This window comes from Miniopterus natalensis, chromosome 9 (assembly GCF_054644295.1).
Source record: "Miniopterus natalensis isolate mMinNat1 chromosome 9, mMinNat1.hap1, whole genome shotgun sequence".
NCBI lineage: Eukaryota > Metazoa > Chordata > Mammalia > Chiroptera > Miniopteridae > Miniopterus > Miniopterus natalensis.
In genome coordinates, this window is record NC_142089.1 from 55,995,947 (window position 1) to 56,023,379 (window position 27,433).

At 35.8% G+C, this 27,433-nt stretch overlaps 1 protein-coding gene across 1 annotated transcript in view; it reads left to right on the forward strand.

Annotated features, from left to right (window-relative positions):
- PKN2 (protein kinase N2) overlaps positions 1-18,777 on the forward strand; it is a 111,091-nt gene extending 92,314 nt beyond the window's left edge. Inside the window, exons 9-22 of the mRNA XM_087820567.1 lie at positions 545-688; positions 1,002-1,077; positions 1,664-1,838; positions 2,078-2,204; positions 2,925-3,055; positions 3,139-3,214; positions 3,293-3,384; positions 4,828-5,004; positions 9,668-9,730; positions 11,172-11,248; positions 14,732-14,874; positions 15,747-15,854; positions 16,062-16,142; positions 16,230-18,777. Coding sequence (XP_087676693.1) covers positions 545-688; positions 1,002-1,077; positions 1,664-1,838; positions 2,078-2,204; positions 2,925-3,055; positions 3,139-3,214; positions 3,293-3,384; positions 4,828-5,004; positions 9,668-9,730; positions 11,172-11,248; positions 14,732-14,874; positions 15,747-15,854; positions 16,062-16,142; positions 16,230-16,433 — 1,674 coding nt within the window. The 3' untranslated portion in view covers positions 16,434-18,777. The remainder of the gene's footprint in view (positions 1-544; positions 689-1,001; positions 1,078-1,663; positions 1,839-2,077; positions 2,205-2,924; positions 3,056-3,138; positions 3,215-3,292; positions 3,385-4,827; positions 5,005-9,667; positions 9,731-11,171; positions 11,249-14,731; positions 14,875-15,746; positions 15,855-16,061; positions 16,143-16,229) is intronic.
- The last annotated feature ends 8,656 nt before the right edge of the window (positions 18,778-27,433 follow it).

Consider the following 27,433-nt stretch of genomic DNA (forward strand, 5'->3'; position numbering starts at 1 on the left):
TGGTCCTGTTACCTGAAGGTATTCTTTTGAACGTTAAGGGACCTAATATTCTTAAAGTGCTTAGCATAGTGCGGCACACTGTAAGTGCAGAATACTCTCCACCACCTTTCTCTGACTCAACACTGATACAGGAAATAAGGTTTAAAATAGTTCTTTGAGGTGAGCACTGAGGTCTTTTAGCAATAGCACAGCAAGTAATGCCAACTGGAGGCAGAAGATCCAAAAGATTGAAGCTGTGAGATCGGAAAAAGTTTATGTAGTCATTCATTTGTATTAGTTGCTCCCAGTTGTATGTTCTTTATATAAAAGGAATATCTTAGCTGGAGACTGTCAGAATATAAATTTCTTCCTTTGAGTCAAAATGTATACATTTGTTAAAAAAAATATTAGAAAAGAGAAACATTGAAAAGCACTCTTTAAAATAGTGCAAGTATTGTGTGTGTTATCTTTGTTTATTGTATTTGTATTTTATATTTTTTGTGATTTTTATTCAAGTGTGTGTCCAATGATGTCCTCTCTGTTTATTTTTTTTTAATTATCCTAGTCACGTGAACTGGAAATTTCAGTTTATTGGCGTGATTGGCGATCTCTGTGTGCTGTAAAATTTCTGAGGTTAGAAGATTTTTTAGACAACCAACGGCATGGCATGTGTCTCTATTTGGAACCACAGGGTACTTTATTTGCAGAGGTAATAAATGTATTTTATTAAATGTACGTAACTGCATTTGAAATTATGTGTGTAGGCAGCATGATGTAGAAGTGGAATGACTATTAGGCTAAACAACAGACAGCTTGAAAGTTTGGCTCAACTCTGCTGCTGAAAAGGTATATTTAACCTTAAGACAAATAATGTATCCTCTCTAGTTCTGTTTTCTCAGAGGGAATTGGACTACATTATATCTAAGATTTTCTTAAGTTTTCAAAACTTAGAAGTGTAGTGAGTTTCATGAACCATAAATCCAGTGCTATATTCATATCAACTTGAATTTTCTTCACTGCAGGTTACCTTTTTTAATCCAGTTATCGAAAGAAGACCCAAACTCCAACGACAAAAGAAAATATTTTCAAAACAGCAAGGTAATTACCGAGAAATCAAATATTAAATGTTCTGGGGTTTTCTTAAGTTGAGACAATCTGCATACTATTTTAAAACTGATCGCCATCTTTGTTTTTTGTTTTCCTTTTATTTGTTTATTCATTTATTTCTTTTTATTCACGAACATTTCAAACACATTTATAAATAGAGCTAGTGCAGTGTACCGTCACTCAGCTTCAACAGCAGTCAGCTCACGGCCAGTTTTGTTTCACCCGTATCTCATTCACTCACTGCTTCCTCAGGTTATGTGAAGCAGACCCAGACATCATACTGATTTGTCCTTAAATATCGCAGTTAGTATCTCTAAAAGATAAGAATTTTTATTAAACCTTAAACACATATTATTACTAGACTTTTTAAAAAAAGTTTCTGTTTATTTCTCTTTAAAACTATTTTTTGCTATTTCGCACCAACCAGCCTTTATAACAAACAGTTAACTATTTTTTAAGTGGCACATTTTGTTTGTTCTTAAATTATAAACCAATGAATGTGAATTTTTTAATTATAGCTTTTGGTAATATATAAAAATATTACTTGTTCGGTTTTCTTTATTTACAATATCCACAGGCAAAACATTTCTCAGAGCTCCTCAAATGAATATTAATATTGCCACTTGGGGAAGGCTAGTGAGAAGAGCTATTCCTACAGTAAATCATTCTGGCACCTTCAGTCCTCAAGCACCTGTGCCTGCTACAGTGCCAGTGGTTGATGTACGCATCCCTGAGCTAGCACCTCCAGCTAGGTATGTGTCTAAGAGTTTTAAGCATTGTTTTTATAAAATAATTTTTGTGACATTTGTATCTGTTGATTACAGTGGGCCTATTTAAAGTCTCATTTTTTCCAAATATTTTGCAGTTAGTGTTTCCAAGTATTTTGCAGTTAGTGTTCTGCTCACTTTTAAAATTGTTTGCTTTAATCTTAAAGCTATTTAAAATACATTTTTTATAACTGTTTTTGGTGAATTACTTTATCTTCTTTAAGTGATTCTACAATAACCAAATTGGACTTTGATCTTGAATCTGAACCTCCTCCGGCCCCACCACGTGATTCTTCCCTTGGAGAAATTGATGACTCTGCTGAATTAAGAGATTTGGATGCACCAGGACAGGCAAGGCATTTTTAAAAACTTACATTTTCACCATGTGAATTACCAGCATCATAGTGAATGAGGTGTACATTTCAATTATTTAAAAATTGTCTGTGCCTTGGCTGATGTGGCTGCTCATTGGAGTGTCATCCCATGTACTGAAGATTCGCAGGTTCGATTCTGGTCAGGCACATACCCAGGTAGAGGTTCAGTCCTCGGTCGGGACACATATGGAGGGTGGCTAATCAATGTTCTCTCTCACATTATTGATGTTTCTCTCTCCCCCCCTTCCTCCCTCCCTCACCCTTTCTCTAAAACCAGTGAGCATGTCCTCAGTTGAGGATTTTTTAAAAATTTTTCTGCCTTTTTGTGATCTTATGAATGAAACATAAAAACCCCTGGATGTTCATGGGCCAGCAGAAATAAAATAGGCTGCTTAAGCTAGAAGGAGCATAAGAACGTGGTTGATGTTAGATGACGTATTTATTGCCTGAAACACTCTTCTTCTTCTGGGTTGGTTAACATGATTTCTGAATATGCATTGAAGATGACAATAATGTGTTTATCACATATTTTAGATAAGTATAAAATTAATAACCTTTGAATATTCAGTATCACAATTTAACTTTTCTCACTAATATATATATTGACTTTTGACATTTTTACTTTAACTCTATCCTTACCAAATAAGTTGTTTTCTTGAATGTTTCTGTGATTTGATGACTATTTAATATTTTACAGGACTCAGAAACTGTTTTTGATATTGAAAATGACAGAAATAGTATACGTCCAAAATCTCAGTCTGAATTTGAATCTGATATTCCTCAGTCAGGCCTAGAATACAGTGGTGTTCGAGAGCTTGAGGATAGAAGGTAAAGAATATATACACAACTTTGCTACTACACATCTGGTCCCATACTTCCACCTTATTTTTAACTGACATTACTGTTTTCAGATCTCAGCAAATGTTTCAGTTTAATCTACAAGACTTCAGATGTTGTGCTGTCTTGGGTAGAGGACATTTTGGAAAGGTAATCTCTTAATATTTCTTGGAATACCTACAAAAGTAATAACTCAAATGGGAAATAATTATTTTAATCTCATTTCAGGTGCTTTTGGCTGAATATAAACACACAAATGAGATGTTTGCTATAAAAGCCTTAAAGAAAGGAGACATTGTAGCTAGAGACGAAGTAGACAGGTTAGTTTTTTAAAAATAAAATTGTTAATTTTTCTGAAGTTGTGACTTAATGTCATGAAAATTGATGTATATATTGCAACAGCAAAACTTTCTATTTTTGTAATATGTGAAGAAACTAAATAAGTTAATGTATCTATGCTTAACATAAGGTAGGCGTTAATTAAATATTGTTTTTTCCCCAGCCAACTCCTTCTTTCCCTTCTTAAGACAATTTACTGGTTAGTGGATACCAAGGAAAGATGGTGAAATGTTTAAACTAATTCTGTTAAGTTTTTATGACTGGAGATGTTGAAGTGTTTATGTGAAATAGGAACTTTTCATCTGTGGTTGGCTGATGCTATTTCCCATTTCTTTTTACTGAAGCCTTAAAATATCATTTATAGATAATATGCATTTAACAGAATAAGTAATATATCCTGCTTTTTAAAATGTACCTATATCTATTTTTTTCCTCTTTTTTTAAAATATTTTTGACCATAGCATCTTATCTTTCTGAGTTTTAATCACTGTAAATTTATATGTATACATCTATATATAAAATTACTAAAATGCAAGAACTTCAAGGATAATATAGTAATTAGGTTAGAGAATATACTTTTAAAAGACTATCTTAAATAGGGTGATTAAATATGTAAATAAGTTAATTCCAAAGTTTTATTTGACCGTTTGACTTGGTTTTCTTCTACTTTAAGTTTTAAGTCAAGTTGATTTTTAGGGAGCGGAGAACTGGTAATTTTTTGCTATTTAGGCAAAATTAATGTTCCAGAGTCAGCAATTTTGAACACTGTTCTTCCTAGCAGCTTGTAAACGTTCTTACAGGAAAAACCTGTGGTTGCTATAGACTTTACAGAGAAATTATACCATTCTCAGGAGCTTCTTGAAGCATGTTATAGAATTCTCCATGTAGCCTCCTTGTTTTCCAATAAGCCTTCCAAATTAAAACTTTATGCAGCATATCTTTACTTCATATATTGTACGATAAAATATTTGAATCCTGTAGCCTATGAATTTAAAATACTCTCCTTGAAATTACGTTGGTCACAAAGTTTGTTTTTTTAAAAATTATGCCTTAGGTGCTAAATTCTCTGACCAATTCCTTATAAATTTTCCAAGTTTTGCCCTAATTAAGCTGTTTTTTATTAATTGTAACTACTAGCTGTATGTGTGCTGCTCTGATATTGTCAGTGTGAACTTTATAATCTTTGTCATGCTAATCATATATTTTAGTTTGCATTAATATATTTCAATTCATTATATATGTTAAGTAGTAGACCAAATTTTTCAAAGCATTTGTAGCAAAACAAAGACACATTGTATGGTTTTAAAGTTATAATAGTTAAAAACTTTGTTTATTTTATAGTTTGGTAGTTTTTAAAGAATGTTGTTACCAACTAGAGCCTGGGGAGGGGGAACCTATTGATTTTTAAATATTTTTTCTTACAGCCTGATGTGTGAAAAAAGAATTTTTGAAACTGTGAATAGTGTAAGGCATCCATTTTTGGTGAACCTTTTTGCATGTTTCCAAACCAAAGAGCATGTTTGCTTTGTAATGGAATATGCTGCCGGTGGGGACCTAATGATGCACATTCATACTGATGTCTTTTCTGAACCAAGAGCTGTGTGAGTATGCTTTAGACATTTCTCTGAATTTTTCATGACTGATTTTTCAGGGAGGGGGGGGAAAAAACTCTCTGAATTAAATCCCCCCCCCCAAATGGAAAATGGATCTCTGCAAGGACTATTAGAACTCCTTACTTAACCTTTTACACCCCCAGCCCCCCCAAAAAAAGTATCTATTTTACTCTGTTGTCCATGTTGAAAATTTCATGGATTACCTTAAGTCATACTTGGTAATTTAGATACAAAATTCAGGTTCATTTTAATAAAATTTTTGCTTTTTATTTTAAGAAATTTTTTTATTGACTTTTTTTTTTTTTTTGAAAGGGAGAGGGAGAGAGAAACATTGATGTGAGATGCCCCCTACCAAGAATCGAGCCCATAAGCCCACAGCCTGCACATGTGCCCTGACCAGGAACTGAACCAGAAACCTTTCAGTGCACAGAACGACACCCAGCCAACTTAGCTACAGCAGACAGGGCTAAAATTTGGGGGTTTTTTCTATTACATTTTCTCCCTAGGGAATGCCATTATGACCATGGCTTTAAATACCAACTGTACTCAAGTGAAAAGAGAAGGTGTAGGAGAGTCTGTGTCATATAATTGTATGAAATATTTGTATTTTAAAGTAATTTTAAATTATATTACGTATTTGCATATGTTTACAGTATCTCTGAAAGTGTACGGGAAACTGATATATGTATATTATTGCTTCCAGTGACAGACTACATTAGAATCCTTATTGTAGTTTTTGAATTTGATATTATGTGAAGGTTTTGCTTATTCAGATGCATAAAAAATAAATAATAGCATGCACTTGAGATTAAATATATATATTTTCCCCTATTATCCCAGTTTATTGCTCTTAAGTGGAGGAGCAGATTTGAACCTAGGAAAATGCTCTTAATAGCTACACTCACTCTCCATGCTGATGTTCACCAAATTTAGTTGTGTTTTTTTAATCCTCACCCCAAGATACATTTTTCATTGAGTTTAGAGAGAGAGAGAGAAACATCAGTGTGAGAGAGAAATATCAAATGATTGCCTACCATATGCTCCCCAACTGGGGACTGAACCCACAGCCTTTCTGTGTACGGGACAACAGTCCAACCAACTGAGCCACACCAGCCTGGGCTCACCAGATTTATATCTCTAGCCCTGACCTCTTCCTTCTTGCAATTCTAATAACATTCACTGGCCAACTTGACTTTTTCCTCTGTATGGCTAATATTATTTCTCATTTAACTTCTCAAACTATTGATTTTTGCCATTTTTCTCCTGACCTTACCCACCACCTCCCAGGCCTGCTGCTCTTCTAGTGTTGTCCATCTTATTAAATGTCAGTACCATCTACCAATTTTGCAAGCCAAAACATGGGAAGTCATTCTTGTTACTCTTTTTCCCTCATGTGGAACATCCAAATTATTAGCAAGTTTGATCAGTTCTACCCCCAAAACATATCCTGAACCAATAGTAAACCTTTATTGGGTTTATTCTTGAATTTTCAATACTTGTTTATATCCTGACAATTGACATTTGTGTAGCATTTTCACCTTCACTCCTTCATTTGATTCTCATCGTAACCATTAGAGGCGTGTGGAGCAGATGGCAGTATACTGCCACACCTTCAAGGTTCAGGTGAAGATGGAGGTGGGTTCTGATAGACAGTGAAGCTTTCAAAAAGGAGGCAAAAGCCAGAAAGTAGAAGAAGGCTAATAATAATTCATTTCCTGAATATTTAAAAATTAAAAGCAGAGTATTTAGACTATGCCTAGCCCTGGGCTACCATGGGAATTTCTTTGTTCTTGTCGTGTGTGCGCACGCGCGCGTGTGTGTGTGTGTGTGTGTTTATATAAAATCCAGTTCTTCCTTTAGGAACTTTTATTTTTGTTGATGCTACAATTCATATACAAATGAAATAAGCCCAGTGAAATGCAAGAATAAAATGATACATTGCAGTAGTTCAATTCTGAGGTACATCTCTCAAATTATTCAGATCTCACCTCAGATTTTATTTCTTTGAAGGCCATCTTTTCAGTATCCTATTCAAAGTACCACTACATCACTAACGTCCAAGTTGTGTCTCTATTCTATTTTATTTCTTCATAACATTTCATTTCTACCTGAAATCACCTTATGTATTTATATTTTACATAATATGTAAATGGCAGGAACAAGGACCATTTCTATTCTGTGTATTAGTGGAATAGCTAGAAGGGTGGTTGGCACATAGTAGGTAATCAGTGAATTTTTACTAATTGAGGCTGTGGAATCAAAATCAGTTCAATTCCTAGCTTTACTGTTTTCTAACTATGTGACTTTAGACAAACTACTCTCTGAGAGCTTCATTTTCTGCTTCTGTAAGGAATTCGTCTTAAAAGCTTTATTTTAAGATTAAATAAGCTGATTGATGAAAGTTTCTAACACAGTACCCAACACATAGTAAGCATTCACTGAAATACATATTTTAAACAGTATTTACCCAGTTATTTGTGAAGTTCAGTATCATTAGGGCAATCTGTTTAACGAAGAATGAAAGAAAAGAGGAATCAAAGTATTTTTATAATCATTATAATGTTGTTTTGCTGCCAAAAGAAGTTTGCTAAAAACTTCTGTGTAAAAATAACTACCTTAGCATTTTAGAATCACATTTGTTTTCATTGACTTTAGTTAAATCTTTTATATTTCTGATAACTAATTATATTAAATCTAATATATTACCAAATAAATATTTCTAAATACTTGCATTTTAAAATTCTCCCAAATTGTGGTCCCATTTTCATAAAAATAAGTAAACACAAACCATAGCTGTATTGTCTACATGTGCATCTAAATGCACTCTAAAACTCTGAAGAACTTTCACCAAACTGACAAGAGTCGTTAGTTATCTCTATGAGTAATAGTGGCCTTGGGGTGAGAAGATAGATGGATAAATGAAATACTGTGCTTTAGGGCAAGGCTATTAAGTGTATTTGATAGAGAAAACATCTATGTATTGCTTGTATAGTTAAGAATTGATTCTCCTAAGTGTTTTCTAATAAGCTCTTCTACACTGAAGACAGAGCTGCATTTTAAAATGCACTCATTTATTTACTACCTACCTCCTTATTCAGTATGCCTACCGCATATCAAGCATTATGCTAGGCATTCAGTGTACAAAATGAAAAAGACATACATGGTCCTGTTCCTCAAGAGTTAATATTCTAGCTGGGGAAAGTTTTTTTTTAACACATTCATCCAATTTTAGACCTCTTCACCTGCCCCAAGGCAATTCAGACTCAGCATATCTAAAGCCAAACTCATTTTCCCAACAAAACTTTGGCTACTTCTGTATTTCTTTACCTATTCTTTACACTAAGAGGGAAACCTGGAGAGTCATCTTAAGCTTTTTCTTCTCCCCCATCCTTTTCAGCTAATGAGACACTAAGTCCTGTCATGCTAGTTTTAAAATTTCTCTTAAATCCATCTCTTACCCTCTCTTTGTTGGCACTACAATGGAGATTCTTGTGATCTTCGGTCTATACTATCCTAATGGCCTTTTCTGTTCTTTTTTCCTCTGGATATCTACCTACTTTTACTCCAGCCTTCATACTACTATCAGAAAAATCTCTCTAAGTCTGATCATCCTACCCTGATTAAAGTAGTTACATCCTCTATCACTAAGAGAAAAAAATATCAATATCTAGACCATGACATTGAAGGTCCTTCACAACTTGACCCCAGGCTTTTCAGCCTCCTCTCCCATTACTTCTTCTCCATTCTTTACCTCAGCCACAGTAAACTTATTTTTGCTTTCAAACATGTTATGCCTCGCCCCGACCAGCATGGCTCAGTGGTTGAGAGTCGACCTATGAACCCAGAGGTCGCAGTTTGATTCCCAGCCGGGCACATGCCCGGGTTGCGGGCTCCATCCCCAGTCGGGCGTGCAGGAGGCAGCCGATCAATGACTCCCTCTCATTATTAATGTTTCTATCTCTCTCTCCCTCTCCCCCCTCTCTCTGAAATCAGTAAAATAAAATAGACATGTTATGCTTCTTACACCTCTATTTTTTTCTCTTTTAAGAGAATGCCTTGTATTTCCCCTATGAAAGTTTTCTTCACATTGTCCTGCCCTTATGGCATATTGTAATTTCTTCTATAGAACCAGGTCATGTGTCTGCTCGTAAGGACTACAGTGGCAGCCATCAGGCAAAGTTAATGGCCTCCATTGTAGAGATTGTATTTATTTTATTTTTTTTAAGATATACTTTTATTGATTTTTTTTTTTTTTTTTTTTTTGAGAGGAAGGGAGAGGGAGAGAGAGAAACATTGATGTGAGACAGAAACATCTATTGGTTGCCTCCCATATGCACCCCGACTGACCAGGGACTGAACCCAAAACCTTGGTATGTGCCCTGACCTGGAATCAAACCAGTGACTTGACCTTTCGTTGCACAGGATGACAGTCCTCCTCCAACTGAGCCACACTATTCAGGGCTTTTCTTTTTAATTTTTTTATTTTACCCCTAATATTTAGCACATTTCTTAGTATGCCTGGCATAGGGTAAGGATGAAATAAATATTTGTGAAATTAGTTTACTGTAGAATTCTGCTTTGAAGCATAAAAATATAAACTAGGATTCAATAGCAGTGGAATTTATTAAACTTTATTTAATTCTTCAAACAGATTTTATGCTGCATGTGTAGTTCTTGGGTTGCAGTATTTACATGAACACAAAATTGTTTATAGGTAAGTAAAGTTTTGATACTTTCTAATGGCTTACTTTAGTGTAAATTAGAATTAAAGGTAATTAAGAAGGGTATTTTGTGTTTAATCAGCTTAATTTTCTCTTTCATATGATAAGTGACCTCTCAAAAAGTTAAATTCCAGTTTTCAAAGACATGATTAACACAGTAATTATATGATGAGCCTCTTTGTTCCTGAACCTCTGCTCATTATGTAATTACAGTAGTCAAAATATGAGTTGGCCTCTGCTAACACAGTTCAGCAATAATATTTATCCTGGTGGATATTTTACATTCATCTGATCCACTGCAGAAAACTTCTATAAACTAGTACTAAAATTTTTTCCATGATAAGATAACCAGCTTGTGCCAGAGTGTAAAACATCACCCTGCTGCCTTCATTAAGTCTTGCTGTCAACTAAATGGTGTACTTTGGTGACATAGCTAATTTATGTCTGGTGCAAGTTCCTTATCAAATTGCAGAGCCATAATAAATAGTTCATAGCCCAGCAGCTAGTCTGTGGGCCACACTTTGAATAGCATTGCTCTAGAGCAGTGATTTTCAACCTTTTTCATCTCATGGCACACATAAACTAATCACTAAAATTCTGTGGCACACCAAAAAAATATATTTTTTGCCCTTCTGACCATTAAAAAAAGGTATAATTTGGATTCATTCACACCAGATGGCTATTGTTGTGTTGGCTGTTGCCACTTTTTTATTTGACAATCTAAGGGAAAAGAGGTCAGTGCCTCTGACTAAATAGGCAGGTACTGCATGTTTCAAAATTCTGCGGCACACTGGTTGAAAATCGCTGTTGTAGATCAAATTATGGAAAAGCCAGTCAGAATTAGGAGACTATAAACATCAGTTTATACAAATACCTAACAGTATTTTCAAGGTGAGGGCTTCCTCATGGTTCTGTTTTACTCACAAGATAAAACATTTTCAGCTTAATTTGCAGTCAATGAGTATGGATAGGTAGCTTTCCCATTCTTATGGATTCTCTCAGGAAGTTAAACCTGCCCCGCCGGACCTTATTTATACTGTTAGACATTTCTGTTTTATAGCTGATGTATAGGCAAACTTCAAGCTTAATCCAAGTCAGATTATCACAAATAATCAATTAATAAAATCTATTAGATACTGGAACTCCTTTCATGTTGTAAAATATATGTTTAAATAGACAAAACATTCTTTATTAAATACATTCTTTTCTATGTAACAGGAAAATTATTCAGAAAATATGTAGAGTAATAAACTTTTCAAAAGGAAGAAAAAATGAATGTTTGTAATATAGCATTTAAATCTCAAATCATAACTTTAAAAACTTGTTTTTAGTAAAGAGAAAGTATGGCTCCTGGTGAAATTATTTTTTTTACTACATTATCTACTGATTTTATTGATTTTTTTTTTCCATTTGCATTTATTTTATCCTGAACAGAGATTTGAAATTGGATAACTTATTACTAGATACAGAGGGCTTTGTGAAAATTGCTGATTTTGGTCTTTGCAAAGAAGGTAATTGAACATTTTGAAGTTTCTTTTTTAATAGATTACTATTCCTTTATACTTTGGTAGTTTTCAAGTTTGTCTATGGAAAGTAGAATGTATTTTTAACTTTAATTTATTCTTTATTAAAACATTACAGATTATTCAGATAACCTAATTATCACATTATTAAGAATTACTATGAATAAAGTTAGGTTTTCAGAAATCATAAAACAAAGATTCTCTTTGTATGATTAATAATTCTATCGCTACTCTATAAAAACATTGGTTAAGCACCAAAGTTTTGCTGGGACTATATAGAGTAAATTACATAGGCCTAATAACTTCTCTCCAGCTTCTTAAAACTTTTTAACATTTTTAAATAGGGGCAAATATAGATGATAGGTAGGTAGATATAGAGATCTCAAGATTCCTTTCTGTATATTCAAAAGTAAATAAGTAAACTGGGGGAATTTGAAGCAGAGGCAGCAAAAGAAAGTGCACAGAGCTTAGACTTAGGCACCAGGAAGTCTTGGGTTTGAATCCTGGTTCTGCCACTTATTTGCTCTGTATCTTTGGAGGAGTTGCTTTTAACCTCATTGAGTGTTTCCTCAGTTATAAAATTAAATATAATCCTCCTTGTTTAGGAGTATTATGAAAATTGGAGATAAGTATGTGGCACAGTGCTTACTTAACGTATAGTAAGTAGGTATTCTTATCTTTACATTTAATACATTGTATTGTAAGGAGCATTATCTGTCTGCCCCTCTACATTGGTAGCTTCCTAGTTCTTATTCAGCATTGTTGCCATAGAACATAGTATAGTGCTTGGCACATCTTAAGTATTCAGTGAATGTTCAGTTAATAAGTAGTTGGATGGATGGATGGATGGATGGATGGATGGATGGATGGATGGATGGATGGATGGATGGATGGGTCTTAAGTATTCTGTGAATGTTCAATTAATAGTTAGATGAATGAATGAATGAACGAATGAACATTGTAAGTATATGCCCATTAGTTACACACTGACCTCCTAATTACTGAATTCAATAAAAGTTTTTCCTTTTATTGGACTTCTCTGAATTGGATACTGTTGATTTCAATGCTTTTGTTCCTCAGAGTCTGCTCTTAGCCCACTGCTCTTCACTGCTAGTTTTTAACTAGCAACTATATATTAATGATTCCCAAATCTATTTTTTCCCTTACTAACATATATCCTGCTGTCCACTAGACAGCTCTACCTGAATAGTCTATAGGTATCTCAAATGGCTATACAAGCAAAAAGTTTCTTTCCTCAGATAGTCTAGTTCATAGTTGATGGTGCCACAGTCCTCTCAGTCTCCCACTTTGAAAATTTGGAATTATCCTGGACTCGGTCCTCTACTCTCCACATCCTGTAAATCATCAAATTGTGCTGATATCTACCTCCTTAATATATCTTAAATGTTTTATTTCCCCTCTAATACTGCCAACCATCATTTTGTTTTGACAAGACTACTTTAATAGCCTCTTAATCTTTCCTGTGTCGTCTTTTTCTCCCTAAAATCAATCAGCCATGTAATTGCCAATATGCTAAAAGGGTGCACATAAATACAAATTTAACCATGGCACACCCCTGCTAAAAGTCCTTCAGTGGCTAAAATGTGATATGCAGTGCCCTTCCTGATCTGCTTGCCACCCTCTCCAGCCAGATCTCTTGCTGCCGTCTGTCTAGTACTTTCTGCTTCAGCACCTTACAGTCGGTCTATCTCTCTACCATTGTCTCCCATCCCAACTCCCTGTGCTAACTAATGTCTGCTCATGCTTCAGACTCAGCTCAGGTGTCACCTCTTCATATAAGTTATCTGAGACTCCTCTCCTCCTATTCCAACACTTAAGTCAGCTTTAAGAGTCCTTCTTTTAAGTGTTTCTAAAATATCTTTCTTTTACCATATCATTATAAAATTATCAACATATATTTATTTTCCTCCAGTTTCCTGTAAACTTAAAGACAAGAATTGTGTCTTACTCTCATTTTTATGTTCCCACCACTTGGCATGGATGCCTAGAATATAATAGGTACTCAGAAAATATGTATTCAATAACCAAACTAATTAAGTGTGTATTTCTTCATTATCATAAAAATATGTGTAGTATATCATCATAATAATAGCTAGCAATTTTTGAGTACTTATTGTGTGCCAAGCACTTTGCTTCATGTGCTTCATATCCAGTTAAATTATATCAACCTTAGGAAGGTAGGTAATACAGATGAGGAAACCAGGCTTTGAGGTAAGACAACTTCCCCATGCTCTCATGGCTAACAAACGGCAAAGCTAGCGTTTAAGCCCAGATCTTTATGACTCCAGAGCCTAATGTTAACTGCTTACATAGAGTTTTACCAATTTGAAGTCTTAGATAATTGGGCCTACTTTCAACTTCCTTTAAATTTATCAGAATGAATGAAATATAATATATTACTATAAGTGACATGATATATATGCATTACATTACAATGTCACAGATTTTATAACATTACCATTTAAAAACTAAGGGAAAAAATTAGAGTAGTTTTATGCTAAAAGTATGACATCTGTAATATGCTCTAGTTGTGTGATCAGGACACTTAATAAAAATCAAGAAATTAGTTCTGTTTCCATGTTTGTTAACATTTTCCTAATCTTGGCCAAGGCATTTAAAAGGATTGTGTAGAACTTATATGGATGTTATATCAGCTCTTTTTACAAATAATAATTTTTTGAAAAAAGCAGTATGACCAATGTTAAAGAAATTTTGCACACACAAAAAATTCTCCCACCGTAGTGTGCTAATATATTTAACTATGCCCTTCAAGTCTTGGTCTATATACTTGCAAATTTATTTGAGATTTCAGTCATTATAAATGCATACATTTTTATATTTAGAATTGAGGTCTTTTCTCTCACATTCTTTCATAAGAAGACACTTATGAGCTTTTAACACTTTAGAATACATTGAGACATTTTCTTCAATATTTAGAATGTATATTTGATTAAATTATGAGAAATGCTTGAAAAGTAATTAGCTAAAGATATTAATGCCATATCTCATATTATATAACACATTTGGTGAACTCTTGATTTTCCAAGGGTTTACTTTTTGATATTTTCCAAACTATACTTAATGTTATTTTTATAATGAAGCAAATAAACTTACAAAAAAAGATCAAATTGAAAAAATGATAAAAATTGAAGTTCACAATTAGTTCCTTTTGTTGTAACTTCTCAGCATTACTTGTAATGACAAGAAAGAGAAAATAAGTAAATAAAGTGTGAAAGTTTTATTTTTACCCATTAATTAAATAATAAGGTTGCTCTTGTACAGTTTTCTCTATACCCATCTTTATCATTTTCTTTAAAAGTCTTTGGTAAATCTTGCATTTAGTCACCATGCACTAATGTGCAACTTTAATTTTGCTTCCTAAGGATATCTTCTGATTTTTATTCTGGATCTTCTCTTTGCTGACAAATATTTAAATTTTACCTTTTTCAGGAATGGGATATGGAGATAGAACAAGCACATTTTGTGGCACTCCTGAATTTCTCGCCCCGGAAGTATTAACAGAAACATCTTATACAAGGGCTGTAGATTGGTGGGGCCTTGGTGTACTTATATATGAAATGCTTGTTGGAGAGGTAAGCAGTATAAAATAGGTGAGAAAGAAAAGAGGAAAGATGATTGAAAGAACCAAGCATGTCATCAAACTACTTAATATATCTCCTGCATACGTGGAACTTAAGTTTTATAAGTATTTATAATGTACTAATAATTGCCTGTATGTAACAACTATTTTTGAAGACTCAGAGTCATTATTGTCATTATGAGTAATAATTTTAATACTGCTGCTTACTGAAATGCCCTAACACCTATTGTGTATAGAGCATTAAATATGCTTGGAAATAGGTGGGTTTTTTTTAGTTCCTTTTAGTTTAATTTTGTTGACAGCTGCTTCTTAGTGTGGTCATTATGCCTGCAAAATTTCTGATTGTGTTTTGTGACTATTAACTTAATATTGACTGTGAAATTCAAAGCATACCAATATCTAATCTCTTTCCACAACCTCTGTAATTTCTTCTATAGTAACATACTGTATTCACCTTACCCATTTCCTCTGTCTTTCCACAATATTGAACTTCTTAAACACTGTGTTTATTATCTAAATATTTCTCACTCTCTGGTAGGCACTTAAAATATTTACTGTCTGGCCAGATAAATTAATAAATAAATGAAATGGAATCGAACAAAATGAAAAATTATATGATTTGACCACATTTGTTCAGGTGTCTGAAATAAATTTAAGGAAGATTTCAGTAACAGTATATGGTGTATCCTCCGGGCAGTAGATACGTATGTCCTGTGGCTTCTTGTTGCCCTTGTTTGTGTGGTGTTTTGGTGGGGTTTTTTGTGGGTTTTTTTCACCACCTGGTTCTCGATTGTGCTTTGGATAGGTGATAAGATTTTACTGTATTGAAAATTATTTTGACTTACTCAAAGATATTTCTTCTAGTCTCCCTTTCCTGGTGATGATGAAGAGGAGGTTTTTGACAGTATTGTAAATGATGAAGTAAGGTATCCAAGGTTCTTATCTACAGAATCCATTTCGATAATGAGAAGGGTAAGAATTAATGGTTTATAAACTACTTAAATTTTTTATATTGAAGGACATTTCCAGATAGAACTCTGGAAGTTGTTTTTTAGTTCATAGATGCATGATTAAGACAAACACATACCAAAAAAAATCTAAGCCTTTGCAGGTTATGAGACTCTTTTATCAATGCAGCCGCTGGTTTTATTTTAACTTTTTACCTTTATGTTGTGTTAGCTATTAAGAAGAAATCCTGAGAGGCGCCTTGGAGCTGGTGAGAAAGATGCAGAGGATGTAAAAAAGCACCCATTTTTCCGGGTAAGTATGAAAGTTTAGAATTTTGTTTGAAACTATAGCAATTAGGAGTAGGAAACTAAACTGGTCATTTTATATTTTGTAATCCAGCTAATTGATTGGAATGCTCTGATGGACAAAAAAGTAAAGCCGCCATTTGTACCTACCATTAGAGGCCGGGAAGATGTTAGTAACTTTGATGATGAATTTACCTCAGAAGCACCTACTCTGACTCCACCTCGAGAACCAAGGATACTTTCAGAAGAAGAGCAAGAAATGTTCAGAGACTTCGACTACATTGCTGATTGGTGTTGATTCCCTAGACACTGTGAAACCCAGCAGACTGGCTACAAGATGACCTCTTACAAATAGCAACTCTTCATTTGCTCTCTGTGCCACCAGTAGCTTCTGAGTCTGTTTTTTTTAAACACATGAAGATTTGTTTTAAAGTACTTCTAATACCCTCTTGAAAAGTAGCTTCTTGGTGTATTTTCAATGTAAATCTGATCACTGGAAACAGTTTCATGGAGTTTAAGCTGAATGAACATCGCCCATGAAAATCTATCACAAATGAATACTTTTGGATCAGTAGTCTTTTTTTAAAAAAGTGCTCTTCTGTAGTCCCTAGTTTGGCCATATGCCTGCCTTAAATGGAAGGAAAATGAACCAGTTAACTTCACTTAGCTGTATTTTTAAAATGAAAAAAGGGCTTGGGGACTCTATTACTATTCACATATAGTATGATTCTGTTTGAATAAGGCAAATGCTCTTATTTTTTTAAAGAAATAACTAATATCAAAAAAAGTAGTGGTAGTTTGTGCACATTTTTAGGCTTTTTTTTTTTTTAAAATGAAATGAATTGATGTTTTGTTTTATAAATTTTTTATATTTATTAGGAGAAAATTTTTATCACCTTATCTTTACCAACCATGTAACAGAACCTCATAGCTTTCCAACAGAGCTACTTGCCAAACAATTGTTTGTCTATTTAACCATGATGAAATGAACAGGAACAACTAAATATCAGCATTTACTTAAAAATTTAAGAATGAGAGCTTCTGATTATCCTGAACCAAGATACTGTGTTACCTGTATGCATTCCCGAAGTCTAGGCACTCAGTATGTTCAGTCGTAGCTTCTTCCAAAATCAGTGAACTGATTACTGCTTCTTTTGATATTCAGTCTACATTTATCAACCTAGTTCATCTTGTTCTTGTGTCTACTGTAGAAGGGAACTATATCTTTGTTAAAACATAGGGGTTATCATTGTATACATGCTGTGAACATGTATATGTGCAAGTTGTAATGTATTCTATGTTGTAGGTTTATTATTTAATTTCACCACTTCATCACTTTTGTACAGTGGCCAAGCAGACACCTCAAACTCCAGCATTTGTTAAGTGCATTTGTACATTTTAGGCCACTGGATCCAGATTTTATATTGGCAGTTACTAAGGGCAAAAGCAATATATTGTAACAGAATGTATAAATATTTTTGATAAAACAGTCTATATTTTATAAAAATTATTATAACACTAAAGCTGTACCTCAAAAGTCTCAAAAATAATTTGATCAAGTACTTTTTACAACTCTTCAGAGGATCCTTTTGTGGCTTTTTTAATGCTCTTATAGGAAAGTCTTTTTGTAAGCCATGACTTTTCCACTTGCCTGGAGTTTTTTGGGTTTTTTTATTTGTTCATTTGTTTTTCCCTTCTAGTCCATGACTTCATTGTTTTTCCTTAATTCAATAATAACATCTTTGATTCTGTGCTTAGCATATTAAGGTCATCATACCTCAGGAATAGCAAGTTGTTAACTAAACATTCTAGATTAACCATTTAATCACAATGATCTCATGTCTTAAAAATGGTTCAAGTTTAAATATGAGAAACATGAAAGCACATTTGTTTGTAGAGAGTTGAGCTAAAAATATTTAAAGTATTTCAGCCTTGACAGAGTATGTTGGCATGTTTTTGTTGTACTCTGAAAACAATTAAAATTGTTCAGAGATAATTCATAATTCCTTTCAAATTGATTATTACCCAAGATTCTTTAGGGATAATCTTCTAGAAGGAGCAGTATGTTGTTTCAAGTCATTTTTAAATGCCAGTTAACTTTGGTAAAGGACAATAGAGGATCTTAGCTTAATTGTCTGGCTTTAATTTAAACAGTATTAACACAACATTAAAAAAACACTACATACTTTTGAGGTACAGTCTGTTCACCTTTTCTGGTTCTCAGATCTGCATAAAAAGCAATGTCTAAAATAGGCTTTTAGCATTAAAAACTGACATAGCATTTTTGTAACTACACAGTGTACAGAAATTTTTTTTAATTGAAGCCAATCACTAAAAAAATTAGAGGGCAGGGTATATTCACACCATTAAGCTGAAGAAAGCACTAATTTTTTCTGTAGTTTTAAATATATATATATTTTAGTCAGATTTTAAAATTTTAAACTATAGAGTGTAAATATATTTTGCTATTACTGTATGTGTAAGTGACTGCTTAAGCACTTTGCGAGGAAATTGGGATATTTTAGAATGGTACACTATGCATTCAAATGAAATGTGCCTTTAACTATGTCATTCTAAGAAAAAAGTGTTTTGCAGTCATAAATTACCACAGATGCACAAATTAAAGTTTAAATAGATTGTAATTTGTAACTTTGGTTTTAAGTATTATTTCTTTTTTGAAACTTCCTGTTGGTCAAAGTATGCATTAGCTTTACTATGTTCAAGATCTCAAAGACTTTAACTCTAGTTAGCCTTCTTGCAAGTACTGTTTGTCCTAGGGAAGGGCAAAATCATGAAGATTCACAGCAAGTTGTTCTCTTCACTGGTAATAATGGGAAAACTGCATCTTACTCCTGTAAGGTCAGTAGCATCTTTTATTCAATGGATATTAATGGAATGCCTTGTGTGTGCTAGACACTGAGAATAGAAAGGTGGAGGGGGGAGTATCAATGTCTTCACAAATAAAGAACAATATCATTGATGCCAAAATGTAAGCACTGTATTACATGTACTCTTTTCTTGTTTGGGGTTAACTTATTTTAAGACCTGACCCTTCTGAAAATAGGTAAATGTAAACAGAATTCTAGCTACTTTATAGTCATTCAGAAATTACAAATGAAATATTTTAGAACTGTAAAATGATCCATGCTGTTCCTGTAACACATACTGGGGTCATAATGGAAATTGTTATTTTATATTGACTAGGTGAATGCCGCATTATAGATTAAAATACAACAAAATTTTTACAGGTGCTGGTGATCTTCCCAAAAATTGAAGGTGAGTATGAGAACCCCAAAGGAGCAAATAATCTTAATTTACTTGATAGATAGATGATGATAGATAGATAGATAGATAGATAGATAGATAGATAGATAGATAGATAGATAGATAGATAGATGATAGATAGATAGATTGATTTCAGAGAGAGGAAGGGGGAGAGAGAGAGAAACATCAATGATGAGAGAGCCATTGATCAGCTGCCTCCTGCACGCCCCCCACTGGGGATTGAGCCCTGACCAGGAATCAAACCATGATCTCCTGGATCATAGGCCGATGCTCAACCTCTAAGCCATGCCAGCCGAGCTCTAGCTATATTTTGAGGTCTAATGTTTGTCTAAGAAATTAACCTTAAATATGTGTGTATTTGTGTGTGTGTGTGTGTGTGTGTGTGTGTGTGTGTGTAAACATGTATGTAAATATATACATATATTAATAGACATAAGCTTTGAAGTAACTTCTAAGTGTCAAAAATCTTACATAATTTTCTCTACTAGTATTATGACTAAGTAGAAGCTCTAAGACCTCCATAATTTGAGGCATTTCTTCTAGGAGTTTTATGGTATCAGGTCTTATGTTTAAGTCTTTAATATATTTCGAGTTAATTTTTGTGTGGTAGAAGATAGGGGTGCAGTCTTATTTTTCTGCATGCGGTTTTCCAATTTTCCTAACACAATTTATTGAAGAGACTATCCTTGTCCCATTGTATATTCCTGGTTCCTGTGCTGTCGATTAATTTACTATATATATGTGGGTTTATTGTTGGGCTCTCCATTCTGTTCAAAGAAGATTCAAAGAAGTTAAGTTTTATACTATCAAAAGTATAAGAAAAATGTAATTGCTACTTTGTCCAAAGGAGGAGTATTCCACTTCATTATATATTGCTTCACAAGCACTGATGTTTAGTCATTCAATAAATATGTATTGATCTTCTATTACTGGTCACCAGGCATTGTGCTTGGTGCACACAAGGCTCCATAGAGCCCACAGTTCAGTAGGGTACATATAAGTCACTTAACAATGACATTAGTGTGATCAAGACTCCTCCAGGGAGAGGACAAGGTGCTCTGGGAGTGCATCAGAAATCCAGGCTGGGGAGTCAAGTGAAAAGTTAGAGGGTTTTTTGTTTGCTTTTTACACTTTGTGCCCTGCTCTTTCCACATGGGCAGAATAACTGTTGGCTCCTCTCTGACCCCCTTGGCCTCTGTACACACCTCCATCCTGTCTAATTGCATCAGTGCCAGGCATGCCTTATGCACCTCTTGTATCTTGCATCTCCAGGGTCTACATAGTGGAGAAAAAGGAATGGCTGTTTGTTCTATGCAAAGATTTTAGAATAATGTAAAATACTAAGTTTTTATTAGTGATTGAGATCCAGCCTAAGGTCAGTTGCTGTGAATTGCAAGTGGGCTGAAGTATAACAAGGGTGTCCCTCTGACAACAGCTGCAAGAACCATTCCTTATTTAAGTCCTTGATCTACAGAGAACCTCCACATCCATGCTGTCACTTGAAACTAAAAGCATTTGAAAATCAGCATGTGGAGGTAGCAAGAGGCCTGGCACTAGTCTTCATTTTGCTCATATGTAGTAGTGTGACCTGGGACAGGTATTTAACCTCACTAGCAATATGTGAACATTTCACCCCAGTTTTTTCATCTATAAAATGAAGAAGTTAGAGTAGGTCATTCACTTTTACCTTCCTTTTCAAACAAAATCTTCAGTGTTATTCCAACACACAGAGCAGAAGCAAGCTGGGGGCTACTTCTGAGGCTTGTAGAAGCCCCTGGCCCACACTATTTGATGTCCATGCTGCTTCATGTGCCTTTTAGAGCCGTCATTGAATATCCGTCATCTCCAATATGCAGATAGTGGAAAACGGTGTTACACTCAAACCCAGAGTTAAAATGTGTTATCAGGGCCCAAATCTGGGCCCCTAATGTGAATTGGAGAGCAGACCACCCCTCAGATTAACAAATTAGTACAGTGGGTGAGTTGATTGCATAGCAGATGGCATTCGTTGGGCCACAGCAATGCAGGAGGAGGTTGAAAGTTCTCGGTCCCTCATTAACTTCTGGTGTCTCATAGCCATAGATCTGGAAGGAACCACAGACACAGTAAGGTCATTTCAGAAAAATCTCTGACAGATACAGCAAGTCTGATAAAATACCTTCCTTCAGTGAGGTATTCAGCCTGATAAATGTGTTCATCAGGAAGCTCCATATAACTTCCATATCCTAGACTTGCCATTTCCCCCCTTAGAAATGCTTTTATTTATAAAATAACTACTTCAATAGAAGCATCTCCAAATATATACACTATTCACAAGAGGCTTGTGTTGCTGCCTTCAGACCCACAGACGTGCGGGCTCAGGAGTCCACAGGTGTCTCCTGATACATCAGGATTTTTAGGCCGAAGGTGCACTTGGTGGTACAGGAGCTGTAAAGCTGTTCTTAATTCCCTTCTCATAGTTTCCTGTTCCAAGGTAGGCTTCACATCTGGGGCAGACCTTAAATAAGAGCCCTGCTCCAATAAAACTTTCAGGGGAGAATCTTCACATGGGGATTAGCAAACATCTTCCTGGGGCCAGAAAAAGGGAGTATCAGGCGCGTTATTTTTTTTTTTTTTTTTTATAAGTTCAGGTGAATCAAGACTACAGTGGAAACGATGATGACATAAGTGATAGGGTAACCCAAATACCACACCTGGCTTTGCTGAGCTCACTGTCAAACAAGGACTGGATGAGCCAGCAAAGGCTGGCTTATTTGAGGTGAAAACCAGAGATCTGTGCCCCGCCTGAGAGTTTGTGTCAATGGCAGAGGCAGGGAATCCCGGGGAGAGTCAGACAGTGGATGGAGGGAGAAGGTGCTTGCCCTACAGCGAAGTTGCCTTGCTTCAAATCAGGCTTCTCTCTGACCATTGGCATCCGCATCTGTAAGAAAAGGACAGTAAGAAGCGCACCAATTTTTGAAGATTTACTAAGTAAATCCACATACATCACTTAAACCAAGGTCTCTCACATAGTGTTCAATGGATATTATCTATTTTGGTAGTAATTATTATACAACTTTTTGATTTTTACCCTATTTAACCTTCCATCCCTCTATTAACACTGTCCTGTAAATTTATTTATTTATTTATTTATTTAGATCTCTCCCCACCCACACCCCCGTCCCCGCCTTCCCTCTGAGACCCCTCAGTTTGTTCCAAGCTTCTATGTTACTGGACCCACTTTGTTCATCAGTTTATTTTGTTTATTATATTCCACATGTAAGTGAGATCATTTGGTACTTTTCCTTCTCTGACTGGCTCATTTCACTTAGCATAATACTCTCTAGTCCCCTCCATGCTGTGCCAAAGGCCAAAAGGTCCTTCCTCTTTACAGCCGCATAGTACTCCATGGTGTAAATGTCCCACAGTTTTTTTATCCACTCATCTACTGATGGGCACTTGGGCTGTTTCCAGATCTTAGCTATTGTAAATTGAGCTGCTATGAACATAGGGGTGCATAAGTTCTTTGCAATTGGTGTTTGGGGTTCCTTAGGATATATTCCTAGAAGTGGGATCACTGGGTCAAATGACAGGTCAATTTTTAATCTTTTGAGGAAACTCCATAGTGTTTCCCATAGTGGCTGCCCCAGTCTGCATTCCCACCAGCAGTGTACTAGGGTTCCCTTTCTCCACACCCTCGCCAGCAGTTGTCATTCTTTGATTTGTTGATGGCAGCCATTCTGACAGGTGTAAGTGATACCTCATTGTGGTTTTAATTTGCATCTCTGATGATTAGCGATGCTGAACATTTTTTCATGTCTCTTAGCCATCTGTATGTCCTCTTTGGAGAAGTGTCTATTTAGGTCCATTGCCCATTTTTTAATTGGATTGTTTGTGTTCCTTTCGTTAAGTAGTATGAGTTCCTTATATATTTTGGATATTAACCCTTTATCCAATGTGTCATTGGCAAATATGTCCTCCCATACAGTGGGCTCCCTTTTCGTTTTGTTGATGGTTTTCTTTGCTGTGCAGAAGCTTTTTTTTTTTTTTGATGCAGTCCCATTTGTTTGTTTTCTCCTTAGTTTTCTCTTGCCCTAGGAGATATATCAGCAAACATTGCTTCGAGAGATGTCTGAGATTTTACTGCCTATGTTTTCCTCTAGGATTTTTATGGTTTCATGCCTTACATTTAAGTCTTTTATCCATTTTGAATTTACTTTTGTGTATGGTGTAAGTTGGTGGTTCATTTTCATTTTTTTGCAATCAGGCACTTTTGGCTTAGACTGCGGTGTCTGAGACATGGAGGTTAGAGGTGAAACAGAAAACATTGATTTCCAAGTCTAGGAGAAGCTACTTTGGGGACTGAGTATCCTAATTCAAGTAAGACACATTAGTTTTCTGTATCTGTGGATAGTACTGTGCTTGGGTGAAGGAGGAAGGCATCCCATTTTCCACCAGGCTGGGCTCATTGCAGAGTGAATCCTTTTAACCAAATGGCTAGAGCTCTGACCCTGTTCTCCTCGGAAAACCTATCAGTTATTGGGTAGCAGAAGAGAGGGCCGGGAGAGAGTATCACACGCTGTATAAAGTAGACATAACTGTCAGAAAGGTGTAGTTAACTGCACTAGACCTGCCTTTTGGAACTGTGTAGAACACACTAGCCTTTCTAACATATCTAGGGGTTATTACACCCAATTCTTTCGTGCTTTTAACAATGTCACCTGTGCCAATTTAGAGCAAACTCTCCTTTGGCAGAATCTTAAATTCAGCATAGCATCACTTCTACTTACTTGTTCTTGCTCTTGTTAGGTACTTTGCCTACCAGTGATATTCCTTCTTTCTCAGAGCTCTCAAAACATTTATCATTTCAAATATGGGCTATGCCATCATATGCTGTTGCAGATCAGAAAAAGATCATGAGAATCGTGCTGACAGTCTGCAGAGGAAAAGAAAAGCTTTCTGCTCACCTTTCCCTCCTCCTCTTTCACCGAAGCGCAAGCCTGAGCATCCCAGAATAGCAGCGGAAAGTCCCCCTGGCCTGAGAAATGCCAGCAAGGGTTATGGATGGAAGTTTATGCTTGTGAAAGATGCTAGGGCCTTGGGGCCTAGAGATCAGCTGAATAATGCTTTTGCAGTAACACCTTGAAATCTTGAGATCCCGATGAAAGGAGTGTGCATGTGTAAATGCCTGGAGAGAGGACCTTTCAGGCGCTCAACAATTGGCACATGAGATTAAAACTCCAGCAACAGGAAAAGTCAAGGCCATTGACAATTGGAAATATTGGCATGGGGCACGGAGGCCTCTGGGCTGGATTAGGAGCAGATGGATAATAGGCTGACCCCCTCAGCTGTTCATCTTGATAATTAAAGTAAATCTTGCACCTGTGATACAAAATTAGCTCAGAAGCCAGACAACCATGGGTAAAGTGCATGTGTTGCTTCGACCGCAGAGGCTTACTATCAAGAGGCATCTCGTTTAAGAAGCATTTGGTTTGGAAGAACTAAAGAACAGTTTAGAGCTATTAACTCCTTGACACCTGGGCTGATTTTAAAATAATTTAAAAACTCAGTCTGAAGAGCTTTCCCTAAGAAGCCAGATACAAGTACAGCAGTACCTCGGCTTTCAAATGTGTGATCCATTCCGGAGACCGGCCTAGTCTGAAACGTCGGAAAACCGAGGGATCCACAGCCTACAGCTGGGCCTCAGGGTCTTGCCCTCAGTGGAAGCGGTGTGGCGCGTTCGACTTGCGAGGCGTGTTGGAAAACCGAAGCATTTCCTTCCGGGTTTATGGCTTCCTAAACCGAATGTTCATAACGGAGACATTGGAAAACCGAGGGGCCACTGTATTGCATTGAATAATTTTGCTAATATAGTGATTGAATGGAATTTTATTTGGAAGCTACAGATAAGGTTGGTCTTGAGGCACCGCCCCCCGAAATAAGTTTCAATGGTGTGATTTAGTGGAAAGAGCACTGGATTGAGTGACCAAGAGACCTGAGTTAGTTCCAGCTCTTGCTACTAGGTGAACTTGGACAGATCTTTTGGTGTCTCAAGGCTTCTCTGAATTTACAAAGTGGGGATATTGGACCAGAGGACTCAAACTTAGGTTCCATGAAACTTAAAATCGAATCTTTGAACTCGTTAGTGTAATAGCAGAAATTGTCAATGAAAGTGACTTCCAGTGACTGATTTAAAAACCTGAATGGAAGGGGCTGCATTAACCAGGATTTCAACTGCTTAAAAATGCTCGTGTACACGGGAAGGATCAATTTATCTTCATAGAAATGACCTTGCAAGGCTCACTAATATTCCTAACTTGTTAAAATGTAGGCCCACACAGCAGCTGGCTTCCACAGCTCTGAATGAGGTGAATTTCCACCTATGTATGAGGAGTTTCTCATACCTCAAGAGATAAGTAAAAGTCATGACCATCGCTGGTTTAGAATGGATTATTTGAAAGTACAATAGTTCTCCCCCCATTCATGGGGGATGTATTCTGAGAACTGCCTGAAACCTCAGATAGCACCAAATCCTACATATACCATGTTTTTCCCTGTACATACACACCTATGATAAAGTTTATAAATTAGGGACAGTAAGAAATTAACAACCCTAAGCATAAAATAGAGCAATTTTAACAATGTGCTGTAATAAAGGTTATGTGAATGTGACCTCTCAAAATATCTTACTGTAACTACCCCCTACTTGCAGTAAATGGCGTCACTAGTTTCAAGGGATCCCTTGCTGAAGTCTTTATAATATAGGCTCAGTGCCATCAATTGGAATGTTTTCTGTTTATGTCTTCACCGACAAATTGAATGCCTTTTCCATCTTAGGTTACCTGAGCACTTACCATGCACTGTGGCCATAACTTTTGCAGTTTGAGGTACGACAGCAAAACTAGCATGAGTTTCCTTTTCCTTCTCAATTTCAGATAGACGTTTCCTTCTTACCACAGATCTTACCAACCTCGGCACATAATTTTTTTCTTTCCTTATTAAGTTGAGAATTTTCACTTAAAAGAAGCACTTTACAGCTTCTCTTTGGCAAATCTAAATTGGCAGCATCACTACTCTTGTGCTTATGGGTCAAGTAAAATAAGTTACTTGTCCACAAATACTGCAATACTGCGACAGTCTATCTGATAAAAAAAAAAAAAAGGAGGTGGACAATTAAGGACTAGGTCCTATCCAGGTGGAAAGAGAACACTAGAGGGGGCTGAGCCCCAAATGTGAAATTACTGTGGATTCTCCCCAGCTAAGTGAAAATGTTCCAGCAGTCAGATTAAATGACAATTCAGAATGGTCATTAACAATACATCCAATTCCAAACACACCTGTCTCTATCAAGAACACAGACAGGCCTGGCTAGCATGGCTCAGTGGTTGAGTGGCAACCTATGATCCAGGAGATCATGGTTTGATTCCTGGACAGGGCACATGTCCCTGTTGTGGACTCGATCCCCAGTAGGGGGCGTGCAGGAGGCAGCTGATCAATGACTCTTATTGATGTTTCTATCTCTCCCTCTCCCTTCCTCTCTGAAATCAATAAAAGTATATATATTTTTTAAAAGAACACTCAGATGGTGAGGCCAGGGGAGGGAGAAGAGGGGAATGAGTAGCATCACCACTACTGCACCCTCTGATAGGCATTTCTCCTAGTTCAGTATCTAGAACTGAGTGGAATCAGTTAAACCACATGAGTGTTTAGGGAAATTTTAGAATAACTAGCGTTCTACTTCCTTTGGTTTTAAGAAATACCTACAAGAATATAAGGTCTATTCCCTAAAAAAAGCAAACATACCCTCTTCCCCAATTAATCTTTAAAATCAGTTCTGCTGATCTAAGCTTTTTAAATGTATAGCAACAAAAAATAGACCAAAATGTTGACATATCTGAGTGGGAGGGGCTAGGGGTTTTTCCCCCTTTATGCTTATTTGTGTTTTTCTAGATATCTAATACATTTATATAATCAGGAAAATGAAAAAACTAAACATCGTATTACTGAACCACAACTATAAAAGATAAAGTGTAG